This window comes from Thalassophryne amazonica, chromosome 4 (assembly GCF_902500255.1).
Source record: "Thalassophryne amazonica chromosome 4, fThaAma1.1, whole genome shotgun sequence".
Taxonomy (NCBI): domain Eukaryota; kingdom Metazoa; phylum Chordata; class Actinopteri; order Batrachoidiformes; family Batrachoididae; genus Thalassophryne; species Thalassophryne amazonica.
This window is the reverse complement of record NC_047106.1, coordinates 22,859,378-22,886,289: the sequence shown is the minus strand read 5'-3', so window position 1 is coordinate 22,886,289 and position 26,912 is coordinate 22,859,378. Positions and strand designations below refer to the sequence as shown.

The 26,912-nt window shown below is 43.8% G+C and overlaps 1 protein-coding gene across 1 annotated transcript; it reads left to right on the top strand.

Moving 5' to 3' along the window:
- The first annotated feature begins 4,067 nt into the window (after positions 1 to 4,067).
- ppm1na (protein phosphatase, Mg2+/Mn2+ dependent, 1Na (putative)) lies at positions 4,068 to 11,125 on the top strand. The gene is made up of 6 exons (XM_034168900.1): positions 4,068 to 4,635; positions 6,426 to 6,997; positions 8,351 to 8,468; positions 8,539 to 8,653; positions 9,541 to 9,604; positions 10,867 to 11,125. Exons 1-6 carry the CDS (start codon positions 4,227 to 4,229, stop codon positions 10,897 to 10,899), a joined length of 1,311 nt encoding a protein of 436 aa, XP_034024791.1. The 5' UTR covers positions 4,068 to 4,226; the 3' UTR covers positions 10,900 to 11,125.
- The last annotated feature ends 15,787 nt before the right edge of the window (positions 11,126 to 26,912 follow it).

Sequence of the window (26,912 nt, the reverse complement as noted above, 5' to 3'; positions counted from 1 at the left end):
AGAGAGCATATTTCACCCATATTGGCCTCTCTTCATTGGCTTCCTGTTAATTCTAGAATAGAATTTAAAATTCTTCTTCTTACTTATAAGGTTTTGAATAATCAGGTCCCATCTTATCTTAGGGACCTCATAGTACCATATCACCCCAATAGAGCGCTTCGCTCTCAGACTGCAGGCTTACTTGTAGTTCCTAGGGTTTTTAAGAGTAGAATGGGAGGCAGAGCCTTCAGCTTTCAGGCTCCTCTCCTGTGGAACCAGCTCCCAATTCAGATCTGGGAGACAAGACACCCTCTCTACTTTTAAGATTAGGCTTAAAACTTTCCTTTTTGCTAAAGCTTATAGTTAGGGCTGGATCAGGTGACCCTGGACCATCCCTTAGTTATGCTGCTATAGACTTAGACTGCTGGGGGGTTCCCATGATGCACTGAGTGTTTCTTTCTCTTTTTGCTCTGTATGCACCACTCTGCATTTAATCATTAGTAATTGATCTCTGCTCCCCTCCACAACATGTCTTTTTCCTGGTTCTCTCCCTCAGCCCCAACCAGTCCCAGCAGAAGATAAAGCGCCTTGGGGTAACTGTTTGTTGTGATTTGGTGCTATATAAATAAAATTGATTTGATTTGATTTAAATAATAGTAGTGCTATGTGACTAAAAAGATTAATCCAGGTTTTGAGTATATTTCTTATTGTTACATGGGAAACAAGGTACCAGTAGATTCAGCAGATTCTCACAAATCCAACAAGACCAAGCATTCATGATATGCACACTCATAAGGCTATGAAATTGGGCTATTATAGTAAAAAAAAAAGTAGAAAAGGGGGTGTTCACAATAATAGTAGCATCTGCAACTCAAAACTATTATGTTCAAACTGCTTTTTTAGCAATCCTGTGAATCACTAAACTAGTATTTAGTTGTATAACCACAGTTTTTCATGATTTCTTCATATCTGCAAGGCATTAATTTTGTTGGTTTGGAACCAAGATTTTGCTCATTTACTATTGTGCTTGGGGTCATTGTCTTGTTGAAACACCCATTTCAAGGGCATGTCCTCTTCAGCATAAGGCAACATGACCTCTTCAAGTATTTTGACATATCCAAACTGATCCATGATACCTGGTATGCGATATATAGGCCCAACACCAGAGTAGGAGAAACATGCCCATATCATGATGCTTGCACCACCATGCTTCACTGTCTTCACTGTGAACTGTGGCTTGAATTCAGAGTTTGGGGTCATCTCACAAACTGTCTGCGGCCCTTGGACCCAAAAAGAACAATTTTACTCTCATCAGTCCACAAAATATTCCTCCATTTCTCTTTAGGCCAGTTGATGTGTTCTTTGGCAAATTGTAACCTCTTCTACACATGTCTTTTATTTAACAGAGGGACTTTGTGGGGGATTCTTGCACACAGGCGTCTTCTAACTGTCACAGCACTTACAGGTAACTCCAGACTATCTTTGATCATCCTGGAGCTGATCAATGGGTGAGCCTTTGCCATTCTGGTTATTTTTCTATCCACGCGTCTCTGTTTTTTTTTGTTGTTTTTTTGTCCATTTTAAAGCATTGGAGATCATTGTATATGAACAGCCTATAATTCTTTGCACCTGTGTATATATATTTTCCCCTCTCCAATCAACTTTTTAATCAAACTACGCTGTTCTTCTGAACAATGTCTTGAACGTCCCATTTTCCTCAGGCTATCAAAGAGAAAAGCATGTTCAACAGGTGCTGGCTTCATCCTTAAATAGGGGACACCTGATTCACACCTGTTTGTTCCACAAAATTGACCAACTCACTGACTGAATGCCACACTACTATTATTGTGAACACCCCCTTTTCTACTTTTTTTTTACTAATAACCCAATTTCATAGCCTTAAGAGTGTGCATATCATGAATGCTTGGTCTTGTTGGATTTGTGAGAATCTTCTGAATCTACTGGTACCTTGTTTCCCATGTAACAATAAGAAATATACTCAAAACCTGGATTAATCTTTTTAGTCACATAGCACTACTATTATTCTGAACAATACTGTATGTATGGGAAAATGAAAAAATATGCACGTGAGAGACTTATAATATATTCTGGTTTGTGCAGATCTTTAAACAAGATGTACAGTGGGTTCCCTCACTTTCAGAAAAGCCTGGTCATCCATCCATTTTCTATACCTGGTTACTCCAATTAAGGGTCATGGGGGTGCTGGAGCCTATCCCAGCAGACATAGGACGTGTACAACCTGGACAGGACGCCAATCTGTCGCAGGACCACATACAGACAGACAAACACTTTCACACGTGCACGCACACCTACGGTCAATTTAAAGTTTCCAATTCACCTAATCTGCATGTCTTTGGATGTGGGAGGAAGACAAAGTACCCAGAGGAAACCCATGCAAACACATGGAGAACATGCAAACTCCACACAGAAAGACCCCAAATGGGAAATAATACCACAACCTTCTTGCTATGAGGCAACAGTGCTAAAAACGAAGCCACCGTGCTACCAAGTCTCGTCATGTACCCTGTAAAATACAGTGAGTGAATGAAGTAACCAATGAGTCCATCCCCTCAAGTTCGTTAACGCAATAAAAATAATCAATGTTATCATCTTGTATGTGTCCAAAGCTGAAGTGCGAGTAATGAGATTAAACCTATTCACATTTTGTAAGCTTTGATTCACCAGATAAATCAAAAAAGAGAAAGGATGGGATTAGATTAAGACCGGCCAGCCACTTGTTGCTTGCTTGATGGAAGCTCGATCAGTTCAGGTCAAGTCTGGAAGCCAGGGCTGGTACTTCACTGTATCCACCACACTATGAAACCACTGTGTGGATGATGGAACTTAGGAACAGGTGTGGTAGAAGTTACATATACCTTGCATATAAGGCTTGTATATGCAAGCCTTCAGCTTTCAGGCTCCTCTCCTGTGGAACCAGCTCCCAATTCAGATCAGGAAGACAGACACCCTCTCTACTTTTAAGATTAGGCTTAAAACTTTCCTTTTTGCTAAAGCTTATAGTTAGGGCTGGATCAGGTGACCCTGAACCATCCCTTAGTTATGCTGCAATAGACTTAGACTGTTGGGGGGTTCCCATGATGCATTGAGTGTTTCTTTCTCTTTTTGCTCTGTATGCACCACTCTGCATTTAATCATTAGTGATTGATCTCTGCTCCCCTCCACAGCATGTCTTTTTCCTGGTTCTCTCCCTTAGCCCCAACCAGTCCCAGCAGAAGACTGCCCCTCCCTGAGCCTGGTTCTGCTGGAGGTTTCTTCCTGTTAAAAGGGAGTTTTTCCTTCCCACTGTCGCCAAGTGCTTGCTCACAGGGGTCGTTTTGACCGTTGGGGTTTTTACGTAATTATTGTATGGCCTTGCCTTACAATATAAAGCGCCTTGGGGCAACTGTTTGTTGTGATTTGGCGCTATATAAATAAAATTGATTGATTGATTGATTTACAGCCGAGTGGACTACGGCAATGCAGATGAAGTGTCTTATCCAAGGACACAGACAGGTAGTGTGAGCAGGAGTCAGACCTGGGTCTGTATACTGATCGTCCAGCTCATACCTCACTTATCAACCTGGTCCATGAATTTGACAGTTATATTTAAGATTTCTCACAAAGAAAATAATCTAATTTACTGAATTGGGAATTACAAATGTAACATTTATGATAACCAAAATCTGCAAACATGTCTAAAGTGTCCTTCTAGCTCATAATCTGTGTATGTTTGCAGACACATATCGTCTGTCTGAAAGGTGAGGTGATTATCCAGGAGTGTTCAACAGCCAGAGGGAGTGAGACAAGGAGAGAGGCGGGGCTGTAAAGAGGGATCAATCAGCAGAAATAGATGAGCCAAAATAAAACAAACGCCTGCACACAGGAGCAAATACAAAATTGAAGGAGAAGAAGGGTAACAAATACTGAGACAGAAAAACTTTGGACTTATCAACTGTCAAAAGCTGAAGGACGGATTTGCAGCCTTCTAGAAATGGATTAACAGCCACGATCAGACTTCACAGGGAATCAACTCACCATTTCCTTCATCAGATTGTTTTTACATCAAATCCTGTTGTGTTGGAGTGGAATACTGAAGTGGAACTGCTGTGCTGGACCTGCTGCAGAAACCTCAGGGTTACAGGAGGGGCACCAGGAGGAGCACCAGGAGGAGACGGGGTACTGCCTCCAGGTCGAGCAAGAAACTTGAGCACAGACTCTGTGGGGTCATGAGGACTGCCCGGCGGGCGAGCAATGTGGAGGTGCCTTCCTTCCTCCGTCAGTTGGCCAAAGAGACAGAGAAGATGGTCACCTTCTTCCTTAAGGGGGGCACCAGGGACAGAGAGCCTGTGGAGGAGGATGGTTTTGAGGAGGACGATGATTTAATGCCCAGCCCGTACCTGGAACATCCAAACCTGGAGAAGCACGAGGCAGAGGGTGGTTCCCCCAGTGGGGTAAACTACGCTGTGGCGAGTATGCAGGGCTGGAGGACTCAGATGGAAGATGCCCACACCTGCATGGCCCAGCTGAAAGGAGAGCTGTCTGACTGGGGATACTTTGCTGTGTTTGACGGACACGCCGGCACCACAGTGGCACAGTATTGTTCCAAGAATCTGCTGGATCACATCCTGGCGACAGGTATTGGAATGTTGGGGTTTAATGACCTTCACACGAGGTTTTGAACCAAGCATAGCATTGTCTCATATTTTAGCAGAGTGGTTGCTTAAAATGCAATTCCCACAGTGTTCTCACAGCACAAAGGTTATGCAACCACCGCATTTCATCTGTTTGCTTGTCAGAAGCATTAGTCAGGTTTCAATCAGTTTCTACAAACCCTGAAGGTCATCAAGAGGCATTACATTACCAACCCGCTACATTTTGGTGTTAATCGGGATCTCGATGTGTGTTCTGGATCGTTTCTTTACTTTGTTTTACATAGCAAGTGGATCATATTACAATTTTCAATAGTTCTCTTAAAAGTTAGTCCACTAATTTTGATGAAACTCAGGTGAAGCTCATAAATAACCCATGAGAGAAAATCAACAAGTAAAATTTACAAATCAGATCAGGTCAGATGTTGGATCACCCAGGACATGGGTGGACCTAGTGAAGTTGCTGTATTATAAGAAACATGATTATAATCACAATTACCTGGTTAAATCTGCTGCCAAATTCCTGGACTGTTTAATCTTCTAGCCCCCACCTGTCCATCTTATATGAACCGTTAGATTTGTAACTACAGTGCATCCAGACAGTATTCACAGCACTGCACTATTCCCACATTGTTTTATGTTAGAGCATTATTCCAAAATGGATAAATGTTTTCCTCAGAATTCTACACACAACACCCCATAATGACAACGTGAAAAAAGTTTTTTTTATTTTTTGCAAATTTATTGAAAATAAAAAAAATTAAGAAATCACATGTACATACGTATTCTCACCCTTTACTCAGTACTTTGTCGTTGATGACGCTACAAGTTTTCAGGTCCATGCCCAGATCCCATTTATTGTCAGCATACCAAATTGTTAGCCTTGTATGGTGTATTAAAATATATCTGACACCTCTAATTGCAACATATCCACAGACTGACATACAAACTAAGAATCAAGAATCAATAAAGATATCTCACTCACCATCTGATTACTACATTTTCCAGAAAAAGTCATATTTATTTATTTATTTACTATTTTGAGAGGTCCTGTGGCTTTTACTAAGGTGCAACTTATAAACCAAATAAATAAATAAAATCATATGCATTCCAGTAATAACAGTACAGTATAACACATAAAAAGTCTAAATTAAAAAGTTGATTTAAAAAAATCAAATGGACTTGCAATTTTTATTGTAGTGTTTCCAATACTACAGGTCAGCAATCCATGTCCAACTGATGATGTCTTTGTCCAAACAGTGTCAAATAAGATCCAATATGTTTTCAATTGCACATATATTTGTCCATTTTGCTAATTTTTGTATTTTAACAGTCCTTATGTTACACACCACAAACGGAGGTCTTGCATAAATCCACTCTTCAGTTCTCCATGTTGCTGTGGGCCAACAATCTGTGTCCACCTGACAATTTCCTCTGTCAAAACTCTGTCATATAACATCCAATTTGTTTTCCAATACATGTTTATTTGTCCATCTTGCTTATTTTTGTAATTTAAAGGCGTTATGTTAAGTAACAGCACAGGCTGTTGTGTGCACATTTGCTAGACTGAGTTCCTTTCCATTGTTAAACTTGTCCCCAGAGAAATGCTGTGTTAAAAAGTGAATCGTGGAACTTATACTCTAGTACAACTCTGGAACATATGGCGGTTTATATAGATTCTGCCCGGGTAATTGTGTGTTGTCTTCTATCTAAAGCAATAGGGTTTCACTGATGGAACCATCTGAAAACCAAGTGTCTGAACCTTATTTTTCACAGGTAGAATTAAAGTCGATGAAAATCCTGAGCAAGTGAAGGAAGGGATCCATGAGGGGTTCTTGGATATTGATCAACACATGCACAAACTTGCTCGCCAGGACAGCTGGGACCAGAGTGGCACTACAGCAGCAGCTGTCATGCTCTCGCCGCGCTACATCTACTTTATCAACTGTGGTGACTCTCGCACCCTGCTCTGCCGTAAAGGCCAGGTGGTCTTCTATACGGAGGACCACAAGCCCTTCAACCCCCGGGAGAAGGAGCGCATCCAGAATGCTGGGGGCTCAGTGACCCTACAGAGAGTCAATGGCTCACTGGCCGTTTCCAGAACTCTGGGAGACTTTGACTTCAAGGAGGTGGAGTGGAGGCCACAGACGGAGCAGCTGGTGTCCCCGGAGCCTGAGGTGTACGAGCTGGAGAGAACACCAGACGACGAATTCCTAATTCTAGCATGTGATGGTGTGTGGGACGCCATTGGTAATGAGGAACTCTGTGCCTTTGTGCACAACCGCATGCAGGTGTGCGATGACCTGAGAGAGATTTGCACCCAAGTCATTGACCTGTGCCTGTACAAGGTGAGAAAATACCACAAAAACTAAACAAAATACAACACAAACAGATGGCTACTGAACTATAGAAGACTGCAATAAAATATTTAGTCAAAAAGAAGGATGTTGTATCACTGCATTCTGAGGTGACCTAGGATTCAACCACCTTTTCTGCTGCTGTGTTCATGAACGGTGGGAGTTACATTAAGAAGTGGGCGTGGTCAACAGGTGGGCACCCAGGTCTGATTGTCTTACATAAGCAGATTTCCCCTGGTTAATCTGTGTGGGTAGCTGTTCCTCTGAAGACTGACGTGCCCTGAGCCCACGTTATAAATAGATGCATTAGGGCCGTGCTTGGACACAGGACAGAAGAAAGCATGACTCGGATTAGGACTGAATGTTACAGCTCCACATGTAGCAGGACAGCGGCCTCGTGCAGGCGTGGGTGAGGCTTCAGTATTTTATCTGCAGGAGAAAAAAACCCCACAGTGGATGGGAGTACACGAAGTGTCACTCTCCAACAGTCTGATTGGTGTTTGACAGAGAATATTTAACTCATGAAATTAGAGCTGAAACCATTATTCAATCAAGAGCAAGTATTCAGAGGCGTGATCCTGCAATTGTAATAAAGTGAATCCATTAAGCTATTTATCAATGTAAAATAACAAATCTTGCCTGGTCCCAGTACAAATAAATATATAAACAAAGGAAAAAAAAATCGTAATTTCGTTTTTCATGTCACTTTATATTGCAGTGCCAATGACATTTCTCTCTCTCTGTCTCACACAAACCATCCTTACCCAGTATTCTGCGTAGATGGAACTTGTAATGAGCATTCAGACTCTTCATAGTCTTCATAGTCATACGTGTGTTAGCAACGTCTTGTACAACTCAGCATCTGGCAGTCTGTTTGCTGATTCAGATGCACTTAAAATCACACTTCTATCTCTGTTAGTTTCAAAGTTACTGCATAAAATGATCTTCTGACTATTCAATGACCTTGACCTTTGACTTTCATATTAATGCCTCATTGAGATCTTCTCACTCCCAACTGACGTGCAATATTTTGGACAAAATTAAGCTGTAAATGTCATTTGGTTTGGTGGAAACTTCAAGCAGACATCTTTACATTTATATGGTGAACAATTAATCGAGTTGACATAAACAACCGTTACCTGAATAAGTAACAACGAAAATAATCTTTGCTTTTCCAGCATTCCACACAGTAAAGAATATATGAACTGAAAACCAAGAGACTCTCCAGTAATGAAAATAAACATTTATTAACTACTGTATAATAAAATCTTGCAGCAGAGTGAAAAGCTATTTCATTTGGTCATTTAAAACAAATGGACTCATAAATTAACACTTTGTCAACAGGGGAGTTTGGATAACATCAGCGTCATCATCGTCTGCTTCCCCAGCGCCCCCCAGGTGTCCAAAGAGGCCCTACAGCAGGAGGCTGCGCTAGAGCGACTGATCGACATGAAAGTGGAGGGTGAGTTAGTGACGATGTACGACATTCACAACTGTGAAGGCGGCTTCACATCGACTGTCTCCATCTACAGAAATCATCCACTTCATTAAGTCCACTGACAAGGACCCGGACCTCCTCTACGTCATCAAATTCCTCACCTCTGAGAACATACCAGGGCTTCCACCAGGGGACGGTATCATCAGCAAGTGAGAGAATATTTAACTTGAACTATTACACACACACACACACACACACACACACACATATATATATATATATATATATATATATGGTCATTGGGTGTTTCGGGTCTTGCAACATCATACATCCTCACCCAGGCGACCCAGCCGGGGGTGATCAAGCCCTGACTTGCGTCCCAGTAGCAGCCCACGGATCTGCCCTCTTCATCCAAAGCCACCTGGTGGCCTTTTCGGCGGCTTCGCATGCGTACTTTATGGCCCTCTTCTTTGCCGCTCCTACGATGCCCAGGCGGCTGAGGACCTTGCACAGAGACAGCCCTGCAAATCCCCTGCAGCCTACCTCTATGGGCTCGTAGACCATCTTCCAGCCTCCCTCCCTGCACTCCTCCACCAGTTCCTGGTACTTAGCCCTCTTCCTCTCATTGGCTTCCTCAATGTTTTCTTCCCAGGGCACTGTCAACTCCAGTATGATCAGCTGTTTCAAAGACTGAGAGGTCATGATCATATCTGGGCGAAGGAATGTTGTTGCGATGTGCTGGGGGAACCTCAGCTGCTTACCCAGGTCGACCTGCAGCTGCCAGTCAGATGCTGTGTGGAGTAGTCCTGATGTCGCATCTTGGTTTGCTCTGGGTTTTTCTCCAGCTTTAACAAAGGAGACTGCCTTTTTTGGAGCATGATGGTTCTTGCTGGAGTTCATGTCTGAGGCTACGCTCTCAGCGACTGCCTTAAGCACCTGGTCATGGCGCCAGCGATAGCGACCATTTGCCAGAGCTCTTGGGCAGCCGCTGAGGAGGTGTTCTAAAGATATATATATATATATATATATATATATATATATATATATAGACACACATACAAATACTTCATTTTAAAATATCTCTTCCTTTTTTCAGGCGAGACTGTATTATTTCAGCGTATCAGAAATATATCACAACTCACAGAACTCAGGAGCCCACGGTAAGCCCAAAGTGCTACACAGAAGCATCATCACTGTTCATTTAGTACTTTTTAAAATTTAGATTAATAAACAGAATGAATCTTTTTCACACTAATGTCAGCAGGGCGGCGCCACAGAGTTTAATCTGGAATCAAAACTACAGAAGACAGGAAATGTGTATACCTTTTAAAAACAAACAAACAAATGAATACTAAAACATGTGTTACATCAACAGAGGTCGGTGACTTTATTATTATTATTATTATTGTTATTATAGTTAAAGAACTTGGCCTAGGTTAGGGAAGCATAGAATGAGCTTCTTGATCTACTGCCATAAGTGGCAAAAAAAAAAAAAAAAGCTTTAAAAACGATGATATGAAATCATTTTATGAAACCTGATTTTGAGCATCTTCTGGACGAGTTTCATTTTCAGGCAGATCTGCACAGAAGGGCAGAACCATTGTAAAAACATATTTTAATATTTAGAAGGTTAAAATTTTTTTCACAAAACAACCTCAAAACTTTTCACTCTTTTCTAATTTTAAAGCAGAGCCAAATAAAGAGGCAGAGCCAAGAGCTTGAATACTAAATCTGTTTGTTGTTTTAACAATGAAATAGAGTGTTTCATTGATGAACACATTTTCAAGAAAGTAGTTGAAACAGGTGATCGAAATGTTGTAAAATTTGCAAAAGTGGGGAAACCGAAAAACACCCTTTGATTTCCTTCTTTAAAAATAAATAAATCAAATAATGCAAAACAAATAAAAAGTGTTCTGGCTCTCAACAGGTTGTATACAATCTGAGTACCTTTATAATACGTAACACTGATAATAATCAAAACTACAATAGTGCACAAAACTTTGAGACATTTGAGAATTGTGATAAAATTGTTTTATTTTCTTCAGTGTGTCAACAGCAAATCAAATCTGAAACAGTCCTACAAACAATATATATATATATATATATATATATATATATATATATATATATATATATATATATATATATATTTACACAAAAGAAAGGAATTAAGTAAAAACCTCATTCTAAAAATGTGCTACCAGTGCATGGTTACAAATAAACAGTCATCTCAAAATAATAAAACCTTAAGCCCAATTTATTTATATTGTGCCAAATCAGAACAAAGTGAGGGGTCGAGATCTGACCCACCTCTTGAGCAAGCACATTAGCCAGCTGTTTTATAAATTGCACAAGACTGAAAAATAAATGTTCAAAAGTACAGAACTTAAATAGTAAAATCATTATCTTGTGGCATTTTTAGGATGCTGAAGGATCGGAGGAAGCATCACGCTAAACTTCACCATGGAAACAGAATCATCATCCTCAGTTCTGCTATCGCCATGGAAACCTGTTTGATTCAAAATTAGTAATTGCGCGTCATCATTTTTTTGATGGACTATCATTCTTTAGTAGATTTTGTTTTGAATTTTTAAATTGTTATTGAGTTCGTAAGCCATGTTCTATTTCATTTCTATTTCTATTATGTTTTGCATGTTTGCTGCTCATCTGTTTGTGGGAGTTTTCCTTGTGTGACATGAAAATTGAAGTCACAGCATGTTATAAAGTACGTAAACACCCACAGATGACTTTGTGTGCTTGGATTTTACATAAACCTGACTGAATGAATGGAACTGAAAAGGAGAAGATGATTTAGACGAGCACTACTGTAATAATATGTCATATGTTACCTCATGACCACAAACATGCATTCTGGCCAATTAAAATGTAAATTAATTAAATGTAGAATTTGTTGGTTGTGCTGAACTAGGACTTGTAAAATTATGAGGACCAAAAAGTAAAAAGTGTCCTCCCCAACTGACGGCCGGGTTCTGTGTCTTACTGGCTTTAGAAATTTATTTTGGTCTAAATCCACTTTGAAAATAAACAGATTTCAACTACATCATGCTCTTTTTCTTTCAGACATAAAACTGAACTGATGCAATGCTGTGACCCAGATTATTTTTAGTGTGAGGATGATGCTTTATCCAAGGTCAGATCTGGGGGGCATGGAGGACGCCCCCCCAGCAACAAATTCAAATGAATAACAAACAGGTTATACAGTTTCTTTTTCTCTGTGGTTGTATTGGTTGTGGTAAAATATGCACCAAAATGCAGGAAATGACACCTAAAAATTCAAGGTTTTCTGGGAGGTATGCCCCCAGACCCCCCTAGGGAAGTGCGGCTAGGGAGCCAGGGACCAGAATGGTCACTGATCAGGATCAAAGGTCAGCATTCACAATCAAAGCCCAATGACTACGATCAAAGATCAGAATCAAAGCTGAATAACCATGATTAAAGATCAGGAACAAATACAAGTGATGAGAATTAAAGGTCAGGATCAAAAAGGAGTGATGAAACTCAAAGATCATTAATCAAAATCTTAGTGATCAGAATCACAGGTCAGAATTAGATATGCACAATCAGCATCAAAGGTGAGGATCAAACATCAGGGATCAAGATCAAAGGCCAGAATTCCAAACCAAATGATCAAAGGTCAGAAACCATGGTCAACAGTTAATGATCAGGATCCAATTTCTGAATCAAAGATATGCAATCAGCATTAAACGTCAGGATCAAAGATGAGTGATCAGAGTTAAAGTTCAGGATCAACGGTAAGTGATAAAGGTCAAAGGTTAGCATTCGAAACCAAAGGATAAAAGGTCTTAAATCACAATCAAAGGTCAGAAATCATTGTCAAAGGTGAGCAATGCAGAATGAAAGACAAGCATTCAGGACGACAAATGATCAAACAAATCGCAGACAGATGATGATCAGCACAAGGTCCACTCCACTACTTGCCTAAAAATGTATTTTTAGGCGGGTGGTAATGTGGACTACTGAGTGGAATATGGTTGATATTTAAATTAAAAAGGGAACATGGGGCCGGGGTAGAGGTATGTACTCTCCCCTCTAGTTTCTTTCTGCATTTTAAATGTCCAGCGTAACCTCCAGTACTATGGCACCACAAGAATATGATTAAAACTTGACTCCTGGTAGGAGAAGCAAAATCATGAGGTGAAATTATAAATGTGGAACAAACATTTAATTTTTTGGAGGCTTTGTTTTTAGGGCATAGATTTTAAAGTCAAGGAAAGTGTAAAGAGCGATGAGTGAGTTTAGACAAAACAGGTCTCTCCATCTACTTCGATCCACTGCTGCGATCAAAAGATTTATGCTCACAAGAAAAAACAGTCTTACACTGAAGCCACAAATCATCCAAAACCAAAACAAGTGTTGTAGTGTTAACAGAAAACAGGTTGCACTTATTTTATTTTTATCTGCAGTCTGTATGTGTGTTAGTGTCTCATAACGGAGCGCAGTATCTCTCACTGTATAATCAGTTTGCACAACGCTGTCAAGGAGCAAAAAGTGACCTGCATCACAAAGCCACATGAGAGCAAAGCCAGAGAGACACACACTGAAGAATGAAGACTGCAAGCGAGAGACGGAGATGAGGACGAGGACGGAGTGGCCGCGAGAACCATAATATGACGCCGTTCTAAGAATTAGCACACTCACTAAAAGAGGGTGCTGTGGGACTTCAGATGTTCTATGGACATGTCTACACTGCAACATGACACTCAACCAGCTAACACAAATGTAGCCAAACTTTATTGAAGAATGAAAACAAAGGCAAATGTTCAATCTCCTTCTGAAGTCGACAGTACGAATACCACCTGTGGATAACGTTATAAAAATTTAGCATCACTAGCAATGTGTGTTGTATTTAATCACAAAGAACAAAAACACATTAATAGCTAAACTAAGCAATTATAATGTTGAGGAAATATATTGTTTGAGTTCATTTAGAGCTCTCCAACTCTCTTGACACCTGGGAACATCTTATGAAGGCCCCAGAAGCTGAGACCTCAAAGTCATGAATGTCACTGCTGAGATTTGTACACAGTTTGACTGAGACTCATGTACAACTTTCAAAATTATCCTGACAACAAAAAAAACACAAAAACCATAGCCTTCTTTTTTGTTATGAGATTATCGACTGAGATTTTAAAGTGTAGCTCATCTTCAGGCCAGGTGTTGGCCACTGGCCCAGTACTGTGGTATCCTACAACAGAACTAAACATGTAGTCAATATGAGTATGACAAGATGTCTGTCCTTTCATTGCCTTTTGGATGATCTGTCTTCTTCGCTGGTTCCATCTGTAGAAACATGCTCTTCTTCACTGGCTCCCTCTGTAGAAACTTGCTCTTCCTCAGTGGCTCCCTCTGTAGGAACATGCTCCTCTTCACTGGCTCCTTCTATAGAAACATGATGTTCCTCACTGGCTCGCTCTGTAGGAACATTCTCTTCCTCACTGGCTCCCTGTCTGGGAACATGCTGTTCTTTGTTGGCTTCCTTTTTAGGGACATGCACTTCTTCACTGGCTCCCTCTGTAGAAACATGCTCTTCCTCACTGGCTCCCTCTGTAGGAGCATGCTCTTCTTCACTGGCTCCCTCTCTAGGAGCATGCTTTTCCTCACTGGCTCCCTCTGTAGGAACATGCTCTTATTCACTGGCTCCCTCTGTAGAAACTTGCTTTTCCTTACTGGCTCCCTCTGTAGGAACATGGTCTTCCTCACTGGTCCCCTCTGTAGGAACATGTTCTTCCTCACTGGCCCCCTCTGTAGGAACATGCTCTTCTTCACTGGCTCCCTCTGTAGGAACATGCTCTTCTTCACTGGCTCCCTCTCTAGGAGCATGCTCATCCTCACTGGTTTCCTCTCTATAAACATGCTCTTCTTCACTGGCTCCTCCTGTAGAGCATGCTCTTCCTTACTGGCTCCCTCTCTAGAAGCATGCTCTTCTACAGTGGCTCCCTCTGTAGGAGCATGCTGTTCCTTGTTGGCCCCCTCTCTTGAAACATGCTCTTTCTCACTGGTTTCCTCTCTATAAACATGCTCTTCTTCACTGGCTCCCCCTCTAGAGCATGCTCTTCCTCACTGGCTTCCTCTCTAGGAGCATGATGTTCCTCACTGGCTCCCTCTCTAGAAGCATGCTCTTCTTCAGTGGCTCCCTCTGTAGGAGCATGCTGTTCCTTGTTGGCCCCCCTCTCGAAACATGCTCTTCCTCGCTGGCTCCCTCCCTAGTAACATGCTCTTCCTCACTGGCTCTCTCTCTAGAAGCATGCTGGTCATCACTGGCTCTCTCTCTAGGAGCATGCTCTTCTTCACTGGCTCCCTCTCTAGAAGCATGCTGTTCCTCACTGGCTCCCTCTATAGGAGCATGCTCTTCTTCACTGGCTCCCCCTCTAGGAGCATGCACTTCCTCACTGGCTCCCTCTCTAGGAGCATGCTGCTCCTTGTTGGCTCCCTCTCTCAAACATGCTCTTCCTCACTGGTTTCCTCTCTATAAACATGCTCTTCTTCACTGGCTCCTCCTGTAGAGCATGCTCTTCCTTACTGGCTCCCTCTCTAGAAGCATGCTCTTCTTCAGTGGCTCCCTCTGTAGGAGCATGCTGTTCCTTGTTGGCCCCCTCTCTTGAAACATGCTCTTTCTCACTGGTTTCCTCTCTATAAACATGCTCTTCTTCACTGGCTCCCCCTCTAGAGCATGCTCTTCCTCACTGGCTCCCTCTATAGGAGTATGCTCTTCTTCACTGGCTCCCTCTATAGGAGCATGCTCTTCTTCACTGGCTCCCCCTCTAGGAGCATGCACTTCCTCACTGGCTCCCTCTCTAGGAGCATGCTTTTCCTCACTGGCTCCCTCTGTAGGAACATGCTCTTATTCACTGGCTCCCTCTGTAGGAACATACTCTTCCTCACTGGCTTACTCTGTAGGAACATGCTTTTCTTCACTGGCTCCCTCTGTAGGAACACGGTCTTCGTCACTGGTTCCCTGCCTGGGAGCATACTGTTCTTTGTTGGCTCCCTCTCTAGGAGCATGCTCTTCCTCACTGGCTCCCTCTCTAGGAGCATGCTCATCCTCACTGGTTCCCTGCCTGGGAGCATACTGTTCTTTGTTGGCTCCCTCTCTAGGAGCATGCTCTTCCTCACTGGCTCCCTCTCTATAGGAGCATGATCTTCCTTACTGGCTCCCTCTCTAGAAGCATGCTCTTCTTCCGTGGTTCCCTCTGTAGGAGCATGCTGTTCCTTGTTGGCTTCCTCTCTCAAAACATGCTCGTCCTCACTGGCTCCCTCCCTAGTAACATGCTCTTCCTCACTGGCTCCCTCTCTAGAAGCATGTTGGTCATCACTGGCTCTCTCTCTAGGAGCATGCTCTTCTTCACTGGCTCCCTCTCTAGGAGCATGCTCTTCTTCAGTGGCTCCCTCTGTAGGAGCATGCTGTTCCTTGTTGGCCCCCTCTCTTGAAACATGCTCTTTCTCACTGGTTTCCTCTCTATAAACATGCTCTTCTTCACTGGCTCCCCCTCTAGAGCATGCTCTTCCTCACTGGCTTCATCTCTAGGAGCATGATGTTCCTCACTGGCTCCCTCTCTAGAAGCATGCTCTTCTTCAGTGGCTCCCTCTCTAGAAGCATGCTGTTCCTCACTGGCTCCCTCTCTAGAAGCATGCTGTTCCTCACTGGCTCCCTCTATAGGAGCATGCTCTTCTTCACTGGCTCCCCCTCTAGGAGCATGCATTTCCTCACTGGCTCCCTCTCTAGGAGCATGCTGCTCCTTGTTGGCTCCCTCTCTCAAACATGCTCTTCCTCACTGGCTCCCTCTCTAGGACACACATCCGGGGGTACATCATATCTGCAGCCATCTAGTGGCAGGGGTTAAAACTGCAACTTATTAACTTATCACTACATCCCCCTTTTTCTTGAGATGAAAACATCTAGCAATCTTTATCTAGCAGTCTGTATCTGTGTATTATTGTTTTTCTTTTAACGCTCATATATAACTATGAACTCATTGTTTTTTTTTTCTTTCTTTTCACCTTAACATTACTTAATAAACAACATAAACATGAACTCAAATTTCAATGAAAAGGATACAGCTCATAGTCCTTATAGATTCAGCCTGTCAGGTGCTTTGACAGTGCGCAATGATCTTCTCAACACTGGCAAGTCAGTCTCTACAGCTCTCTGGTGATCATCCGGCAGTGGATCATCTGATGCGGTGGGGGCTGGATCTCCCTGAGAATCTTCATCTGTCTGTTCTTGCCAGGTGTCTTGTGTTTTTAGTAGACTCCGTCGATTTCTTCTGAGGACTTGACCATCTTCTGTTTTGACATTGTAAGATCTTGGACTCACTTCCTCAAGAACTGTTGCTTTCTTGCTCCAGGTGTTGGAATCATGTATTCTCACTGTGTCATGCCTAGCCAGTGGCACTAAGCTTTTTGTTGACTTGTCATAATTTGCTTTTTGTCTCTTTTGAAGATGTTTTTGTTTTTGCTTCACTTCCTTTTGTTTCTCTTCTGAGGTGTATGGAAGTGTGGTGCGTAGTCTGCGTCCCATAAGAATTTCTGCAGGGGACAGGCCATGCTCAAGAGGCGAAGCTCGATAACTCAGCAGAGCTAAGAATGGATCTGAATGACTTTCTTGCGCTTTCTTGAGCAGCTGTTTGACTATGTGCACACCTTTCTCTGCCTTTCCATTTGATTGGGCACACAGGGGACTAGACGTCACATGACGAAAGTCATATTCTTGTGCAAGATCCTGAAACTCTTTGCAGCTATAGGATGGACAGTTGTCACCGTACACAACTTGAGGAATCCCATGCCTGGCAAAGATAGATTTCATGTGATTAACCACACAAGCCGCTGACATGTAGGGGAGCAGTGCACTCTCTGGATAGTTGGATAGGTAGTCGATTACAAGCAGGTAATTCTTTCCATCCAAGTAGAACAAATCAGTCCCAACTTTTTGCCAGGGCTCATCAGGTATCTCTGTGATTGCCATGGGCTCTTTTGGCTGCTTTGCTTGATGTTTTAGACATGTGGCACATCTTGACACCATTCTGTCTATATCAGTATTTATACCTGGCCAATAGATCGAGGTTCTAGCCCTTCTTTTGCACTTTTCCATACCTAGATGTCCTTCATGTAAACTTTTAAGCATGTCTGGTCTCAGAGACTGAGGAATGACTATTCTGTTCTTTCGCAACAGCAGTCCATTAACAAAGCTCAGCTCTCCTCTAATGGTGTAATACTGTTGACACTCACCCCGTGGCCAATCTTCATTTATCATCATGACTCTCTGCAGGATGACATCCTTCTTTGTTTCATCAGCGATCAGCCTGGATTTCATGTCAGACATGGACAGTGTCTCAGTGATCAGGTTCACATGAAGATTCACTTCATTTTCAGTGGAACACTCGGCCTGCTCCTTGCTCTGTGTGGTTGCCCTTGACAGAGCATCAGCTAGCACTACGTGCTTTCCAGGTGTGTAAATCAGGTCAAAATCATAGCGTTGTAGCTTCATCATGAGCCTTTGAATGCGTGGTGACATTTCACTGAGGTTTTTCTTGATGATGGCTATTAACGGCTTGTGGTCTGTCTCTGCTACAAACTTTGGTAGGCCATAAACATAGCCATGGAACTTCTGGAAATCGTACACCAGTCCCAAACACTCTTTTTCAATTTGAGCATAGCGGCACTCTGCACTTGTCATCGTTCTCGACACATAGGCGACGGGCTTCCAGTCTTCTCCACATGCCTGCAGCAGAACAGCTCCAATGCCATCCTTTGATGAGTCTGTGGATATCTTTATCCTTTTAGATGGATCAAAAAACGTTAACACTGGCTCTGTTGTGAGAGTTGTTTTCAGACGGGACTATTCTGCCTCATGTTCAGACGTCCACTTGAACTCACACCTGTCACGCAGTAGCTCTCTTAAGTGCACAGTCTTGGAGGATAAGTTCGGTATGAATTTTCCAATGAAACTGATCATGCCTAATGCACGCAGCACACCTTTTTTGTCTTCCGGTCTTGGCATTTCCAGTATTGCTTTGATCTTCTACCTCTACTGGTGGTTGCCTCTCACTGCGGTATTGTATCACTTCCTGTTCCGGAGCACAGCGGTGTTTTTCTGTATCTGTTAGCTGTTTAATCTGCGCAGTTAGATTGATCTAGTTATCTAGATTACGATTTGTTTCCCAGTGTAATCTTTACGTGCCTTAACTAAAGCACTCCTTCTGCTGAATCACCTCTAAATTATTTACACATTATTCACTATGTGTGTTTTTAGGAATCCGCTAGCTTAGCGTAGCTACTAGCTCTTAGCCGATTTAGCATGGCGGCTTCTCCTGTCTCTCCCGCACTTTTCTGCTCTGGGTGTGAAATGTTTAGTTATTCCTCGGCCTCCTTTAGCAGTAATGGTACTTGTAATAAGTGTAGCTTATTCGTAGCTTTGGAGGCCAGGCTGGGCGAATTGGAGACTCGGCTCCGCACCGTGGAAAATTCTACAGCTAGCCAGGCCCCTGTAGTCGGTGCGGACCAAGGTAGCTTAGCCGCCGTTAGTTCCCCCCTGGCAGATCCCGAGCAGCCGGGAAAGCAGGCCGACTGGGTGACTGTGAGGAGGAAGCGTAGCCCTAAACAGAAGCCCCGTGTACACCGCCAACCCGTTCACATCTCTAACCGTTTTTCTCCACTCGACGACACACCCGCCGAGGATCAAACTCTGGTTATTGGCGACTCTGTTTTGAGAAATGTGAAGTTAGCGACACCAGCAACCATAGTCAATTGTCTTCCGGGGGCCAGAGCAGGCGACATTGACGGAAATTTGAAACTGCTGGCTAAGGCTAAGCGTAAATTTGGTAAGATTGTAATTCACGTCGGCAGTAATGACACCCGGTTACGCCAATCGGAGGTCACTAAAATTAACATTAAATCGGTGTGTAACTTTGCAAAAACAATGTCGGATTCTGTAGTTTTCTCTGGGCCCCTCCCCAATCAGACCGGGAGTGACATGTTTAGCCGCATGTTCTCCTTGAATTGCTGGCTGTCTGAGTGGTGTCCAAAAAATGAGGTGGGCTTCATAGATAATTGGCAAAGCTTCTGGGGAAAACCTGGTCTTGTTAGGAGAGACGGCATCCATCCCACTTTGGATGGAGCAGCTCTCATTTCTAGAAATCTGGCCAATTTTCTTAAATCCTCCAAACCGTGACTATCCAGGGTTGGGACCAGGAAGCAGAGTTGTAGTCTTACACACCTCTCTGCAGCTTCTCTCCCCCTGCCATCCCCTCATTACCCCATCCCCGTAGAGACGGTGCCTGCTCCCAGACTACCAATAACCAGCAAAAATCTATTTAAGCATAAAAATTCAAAAAGAAAAAATAATATAGCACCTTCAACTGCACCACAGACTAAAACAGTTAAATGTGGTCTATTAAACATTAGGTCTCTCTCTTCTAAGTCCCTGTTGGTAAATGATATAATAATTGATCAACATATTGATTTATTCTGCCTAACAGAAACCTGGTTACAGCAGGATGAATATGTTAGTTTAAATGAGTCAACACCCCCGAGTCACACTAACTGTCAGAATGCTCGTAGCACGGGCCGGGGCGGAGGATTAGCAGCAATCTTCCATTCCAGCTTATTAATTAATCAAAAACTGTCTGACTTAGTGCTTAGCTCAGATAAGATAATTATAGTGGGCGATTTTAACATCTACTCAGATGCTGAGAATGACAGCCTCAACACTGCATTTAATCTATTATTAGACTCTATTGGCTTTGCTCAAAAAGTAAATGAGTCCACCCACCACTTTAATCATATCTTAGATCTTGTTCTGACTTATGGTATGGAAATAGAAGACTTAACAGTATTCCCTGAAAACTCCCTTCTGTCTGATCATTTCTTAATAACATTTACATTTACTCTGATGGACTACCCAGCAGTGGGGAATAAGTTTCATTACACTAGAAGTCTTTCAGAAAGCGCTGTAACTAGGTTTAAGGATATGATTCCTTCTTTATGTTCTCTAATGCCATATACCAACACAGTGCAGAGTAGCTACCTAAACTCTGTAAGGGAGATAGAGTATCTTGTCAATAGTTTTACATCCTCATTGAAGACAACTTTGGATGCTGTAGCTCCTCTGAAAAAGAGAGCTTTAAATCAGAAGTGTCTGACTCCGTGGTATAACTCACAAACTCGTAGCTTAAAGCAGATAACCCGTAAGTTGGAGAGGAAATGGCGTCTCACTAATTTAGAAGATCTTCACTTAGCCTGGAAAAAGAGTCTGTTGCTCTATAAAAAAGCCCTCCGTAAAGCTAGGACATCTTTCTACTCATCACTAATTGAAGAAAATAAGAACAACCCCAGGTTTCTTTTCAGCACTGTAGCCAGGCTGACAAAGAGTCAGAGCTCTATTGAGCTGAGTATTCCATTAACTTTAACTAGTAATGACTTCATGACTTTCTTTGCTAACAAAATTTTAACTATTAGAGAAAAAATTACTCATAACCATCCCAAAGACGTATCGTTATCTTTGGCTGCTTTCAGTGATGCCGGTATTTGGTTAGACTCTTTCTCTCCGATTGTTCTGTCTGAGTTATTTTCATTAGTTACTTCATCCAAACCATCAACATGTTTATTAGACCCCATTCCTACCAGGCTGCTCAAGGAAGCCCTACCATTATTTAATGCTTCGATCTTAAATATGATCAATCTATCTTTGTTAGTTGGCTATGTACCACAGGTTTTTAAGGTGGCAGTAATTAAACCATTACTTAAAAAGCCATCACTTGATCCAGCTATCTTAGCTAATTATAGGCCAATCTCCAACCTTCCTTTTCTCTCAAAAATTCTTGAAAGGGTAGTTGTAAAACAGCTAACTGATCATCTGCAGAGGAATGGTCTATTTGAAGAGTTTCAGTCAGGTTTTAGAATTCATCATAGTACAGAAACAGCATTAGTGAAGGTTACAAATGATCTTCTTATGGCCTCGGACAGTGGACTCATCTCTGTGCTTGTTCTGTTAGACCTCAGTGCTGCTTTTGATACTGTTGACCATAAAATTTTATTACAGAGATTAGAGCATGCCATAGGTATTAAAGGCACTGCGCTGCGGTGGTTTGAATCATATTTGTCTAATAGATTACAATTTGTTCATGTAAATGGGGAATCTTCTTCACAGACTAAAGTTAATTATGGAGTTCCACAAGGTTCTGTGCTAGGACCAATTTTATTCACTTTATACATGCTTCCCTTAGGCAGTATTATTAGACGGTATTGCTTAAATTTTCATTGTTACGCAGATGATACCCAGCTTTATCTATCCATGAAGCCAGAGGACACACACCAATTAGCTAAACTGCAGGATTGTCTTACAGACATAAAGACATGGATGACCTCTAATTTCCTGCTTTTAAACTCAGATAAAACTGAAGTTATTGTACTTGGCCCCACAAATCTTAGAAACATGGTGTCTAACCAGATCCTTACTCTGGATGGCATTACCCTGACCTCTAGTAATACTGTGAGAAATCTTGGAGTCATTTTTGATCAGGATATGTCATTCAAAGCGCATATTAAACAAATATGTAGGACTGCTTTTTTGCATTTACGCAATATCTCTAAAATCAGAAAGGTCTTGTCTCAGAGTGATGCTGAAAAAACTAATTCATGCATTTATTTCCTCTAGGCTGGACTATTGTAATTCATTATTATCAGGTTGTCCTAAAAGTTCCCTAAAAAGCCTTCAGTTAATTCAAAATGCTGCAGCTAGAGTACTGACGGGGACTAGAAGGAGAGAGCATATCTCACCCATATTGGCCTCTCTTCATTGGCTTCCTGTTAATTCTAGAATAGAATTTAAAATTCTTCTTCTTACTTATAAGGTTTTGAATAATCAGGTCCCATCTTATCTTAGGGACCTCGTAGTACCATATCACCCCAATAGAGCACTTCGCTCTCAGACTGCAGGCTTACTTGTAGTTCCTAGGGTTTGTAAGAGTAGAATGGGAGGCAGAGCCTTCAGCTTTCAGGCTCCTCTCCTGTGGAACCAGCTCCCAATTCAGATCAGGGAGACAGACACCCTCTCTACTTTTAAGATTAGGCTTAAAACTTTCCTTTTTGCTAAAGCTTATAGTTAGGGCTGGATCAGGTGACCCTGAACCATCCCTTAGTTATGCTGCTATAGACGTAGACTGCTGGGGGGTTCCCATGATGCACTGTTTGTTGGGAAAGTGTAAGTACACGGACCCACAACAGGGGGTGCAAATGAACGGACAATGGAATAGGTCAAATAACAACACTTTACTGTTGCGAACGTGCACAACAAACACAACAGATTACACAATAGATCAGAGGTCAAATTACAAGGTGTCGTGTGGGCAGGCTCGAAGATAGGAGACGCCTGTCCAAAGCAGAACCGGAACCACATGATTTCCTCCGCCACCAGACCCCGGGAATACTGGAGCCGCCAAGTCCCGAACTCCCAGGTGGCCACTGCCTCCGCGTGTTGGACCTGGTACTGCTGGCGAGGAACAAAAACACAATTAAACGTGGGTGTGTCTGCACCCAGCAATCTGCACGGCAGGGAAGCTACCTCCACCTCTCGTTGGAGAAAAAGTCTGTTATTACTCACAAAAACCACAAAAAGGGTTTTCTATCAAGCAGTCAGGCTGAGGATATTACCTTTCAGGTAGAACGATATCTCGGCAAAGAGGTGGAGATGACGTCTTGCTGATATACCGATACAGATCAGATGAGTGGTGACAGCTGTCACAGGTGATGAGTGTCAGCTGTCACCCCGGCTGCTCCTGTGAGGCGGCAGCGCCCTCTGGTGCCTGGAGCCCGCACTCCAGGCAAAAAATTGATTGATTGATCTTGCTTACCTCAGCCACGCCGATGGCAGACGGCTCAAAGGCGCGCTGAAGCCGGAGGTGGAACAGGGAATCAACCAACAAAAACACCCCCCCCCCCCAGGTGCAGAGGTTACCTGGGAAACGCCCAGCATAACCAAACTGCACCACTCCAGCAACGCCGACATTACGGCTCACACGGCTGGAGCCAGAGGAGAAGAGAGGGAACAAAAAGAAAATACCCCAAACCCCCCCCTCCCCTCCCGGGTGCAGAGGTTACCTGGGAAACACCCAGCATAACCAAACTGCACCACTCCAGCAACGCCGACTCTACGGCTCACCCGGCTGGAGTCAGAGGAGAAGAGAGGGCATAACAAAAAACAAACAAAAAAAAAGAAAAAAGAAAAAACAACCCAATTACCCCCCATCACCCCCCAGGGGACCGTCCCATCAAACCCTGGGGAGGTGAAACTAAAAGAAATAAAAAGAAAGACTAACAGACTAACATAAAGTTGCTTGGGTCCTTTTTTGTTGCTCCAAACAGGCTGCAGGGTCACAACCCCAGACACTAATAGTGGAAAACAAAAAATAAAATCCCACACAAAAACCAACTCAAAAAACACCCACAAGAAACGAACCAACACAAAACTAATCAGTGGTTTATACCGTCAAGCTCAAACAAATCGAACACACCTGTTCCAACTTAAGAGCTTAACGGTAATGTGACTCAGTCACCACAAGAGGGAGCCAGAGTGCTAAAAATGAAAAACCCTCTTTGGTGACAGAGAAAACAAACGAGCTGCTTTTCTGTGCGCAGCTGTGAGCAACACACAACCAAAAATGTGATTCAACTAAATAACACCGGAGCTGACACAACAGACGCAGTAGCTATCATTACCCGGGGAAACGGGGCTACGACTGTAACACAGGAAGCACCGCGACCCGTGCCACAGAGCTCCACCATGCGCGTTCACCCATTACAGACCCACTCCTGCAGCTCCCGTTCAAACCTCTTATCCGGTCGAAGTGCGACGCGAAGCCGTCGCCAGTCACACTCCACCACGACCCACGGATAAGGCACAAACACAGGAACACGGCTGCACGAGCGCTCAAATCAGTATTCAGTAATGGGTTCTTCAACGCGCACCATCCGGGCGGAGAGCACCCGCAACTGATCCGGATAACTTCTGAACGTCTGCTGCCGCCTTCCCGGCGCGTTACCGTCTCTGCTACCGCTGGGTCCGTGATGTTTGGCCAGAGACTACTGTTATGTGTCGGACGCAGCCCGGAGAACCGACCAGCGTTTGAAGGACCCAGTATAAAATAAGCAGAGCACGGTACAAAGGATAACAGAGTTTAATTAACATAACAGTGCTGTGAAAAAATATAAAAGTGCGCGGTCTGGCGTGGTGGTTTTGCGGTGCACTCCCAGCAGCGCTAACGGTCCGGAGCCAGAACCAATTCGGACCCAAGGACCCCGCCGACACCCCCCAGGTGGCCGCGACAAACCGAGTCTGTGAAAGAAGGAATCATTATGTGAGTCCACACTCAACACACAGAGAGAACGCTCAAAGGTGCACAAACAGCAAACACTTCCTGGCTTAATTACTAATCAGCTTCCCACCCTGCAGGCATGGAACACCCAGTTCACAAAACTCCACTGCAGTGGAAGCTGATTACACGACCAACATACAGCTCAATATAATAAGGTGTGAGGGACACCACATTTACTGACTGTTTAAATGTTAGTCACAAAATCTAACGTACCTCAGGAAGTGTGCTGACGAGCGTGAGACCTCACCCCCTCCTCTTTCACAGACCATGCATCAAACCTGGACGTTCTCTGCATCCACTGATGATGAGATGGCTCCCGAGACGACGATCTCACCCGTCTGGTCACAAGGTCGAGTCTCTGGCAAATACACACTGTGTACTCCAGTCTTAAATGCCACCATGTTCCAATCCATGTAGATGCACCACAGCTGTGAGTCCTGACGAGCCGCAGGTGATCAGCCTCAGGTGATCAGGGTGAGGTCCTGATAAACTCAGCTACACAGCCACTCAGTCCCAAATGCAAGCCACCTGGAAGGAAAAACAAAAGACAGGACAAAAGACAGAAACAAAAGGCAGCCAGGCCCCCCCAGCCATACAACAGTACCCCACCCTCACGGGAAGCCTCCCGGCGACCACACAAACCTGGCCCAGGAGAAACACCCCCCTTCAGGGACCATGGCTGGAAACCGTATCCGCATTCATCTTCCAACAGAATCTTCATCTAACAGAACGGTTGATGTCTTCTCCTCTGGCTGCATCTTTGCCCTTGTTTCTATCAGTCAATTAGCACAGGTGTGGCCAGGAGTTCTTGAACCTGTGCGGTCAGCCTTTGTCCAACCATGTTCACAGTCTGATTAGTCATAAAACAAAAAAGACAAACACCCCCCCCCCTCCCCAGGGGACCGTCCCATCAAACCCCGGGAAGAGGAGAAAAGAAAAACACAACCCAAACTTAAGCTTACAAATAAAAATGCTAACACCCCCCCCCCCAGAGGACCGTTCCATCAAACCCCGGGAAGGGGAGAAAAGAAAAACAACCCAAACTCAAGCTAACAAATAAAAACACTAACACCCCCCCCCCCCCCTCCCCAGAGGACCGCTCCATCAAACCCCGGGAAGGGGAGAAAAGAAAAACAACCCAAACTCAAGCTAACAAATAAAAACACTAACACCCCCCCCGCCCCCCTACCGACATGTAGGGACCAACACCCCCCAGAGGACATCCCGCCAGCTCCAGGAGTAATAACCACAGCCGAGGTCCCTCTGGGATCCAATGTCACCCACGGGGACTCCCAGCACTTCCCAGAGGACCATTCCATCAACCCCAGGAGACGCCTCCCCTCATGACCAACGGACCCAGCCCCGGCCGTCTATGGCTAGATGGACCCACAGCCCTTTCCCCCCCAGAGGACACCACAGTCAAACCCTGAGGGCGGAAACTGGGGGGAAAAACAAAACGAGAAAAAAAACATACAAACAAAACAACCCCAACCCCACCCCCTTGGCGCAGTGGAAACTGGAAACACGTCCAGTGTCACCAACCGTGACTATACCCCAGAAGCCAACCGGGAGGAGTGGAACAGCGGTTATGGCAGACGGCACAAAACGGTGCCACTTCTCCGACTTCCAAACCAGCCACCAGCTGCGGGTATATCCCACTGCCCCAAACCTCAGCCACGCCGATGGCAGACGGCTCAAAGGCGCGCTGAAGCCGGAGGTGGAACAGGGAATCAACCAACAAAAACACCCCCCCCCCCCCCCCAGGTGCAGAGGTTACCTGAGAAACGCCCAGCATAACCAAACTGCACCACTCCAGCAACGCCGACACTACGGCTCACACGGCTGGAGCCAGAGGAGAAGAGAGGGAACAAAAAGAAAATACCCCAAACCCCCCCCCTCCCCTCCCGGGTGCAGAGGTTACCTGGGAAACGCCCAGCATAACCAAACTGCACCACTCCAGCAACGCCGACTCTACGGCTCACCCGGCTGGAGTCAGAGGAGAAGAGAGGGCATAACAAAAAACAAAACAAAAAAAAGAAAAAACAACCCAATTACCCCC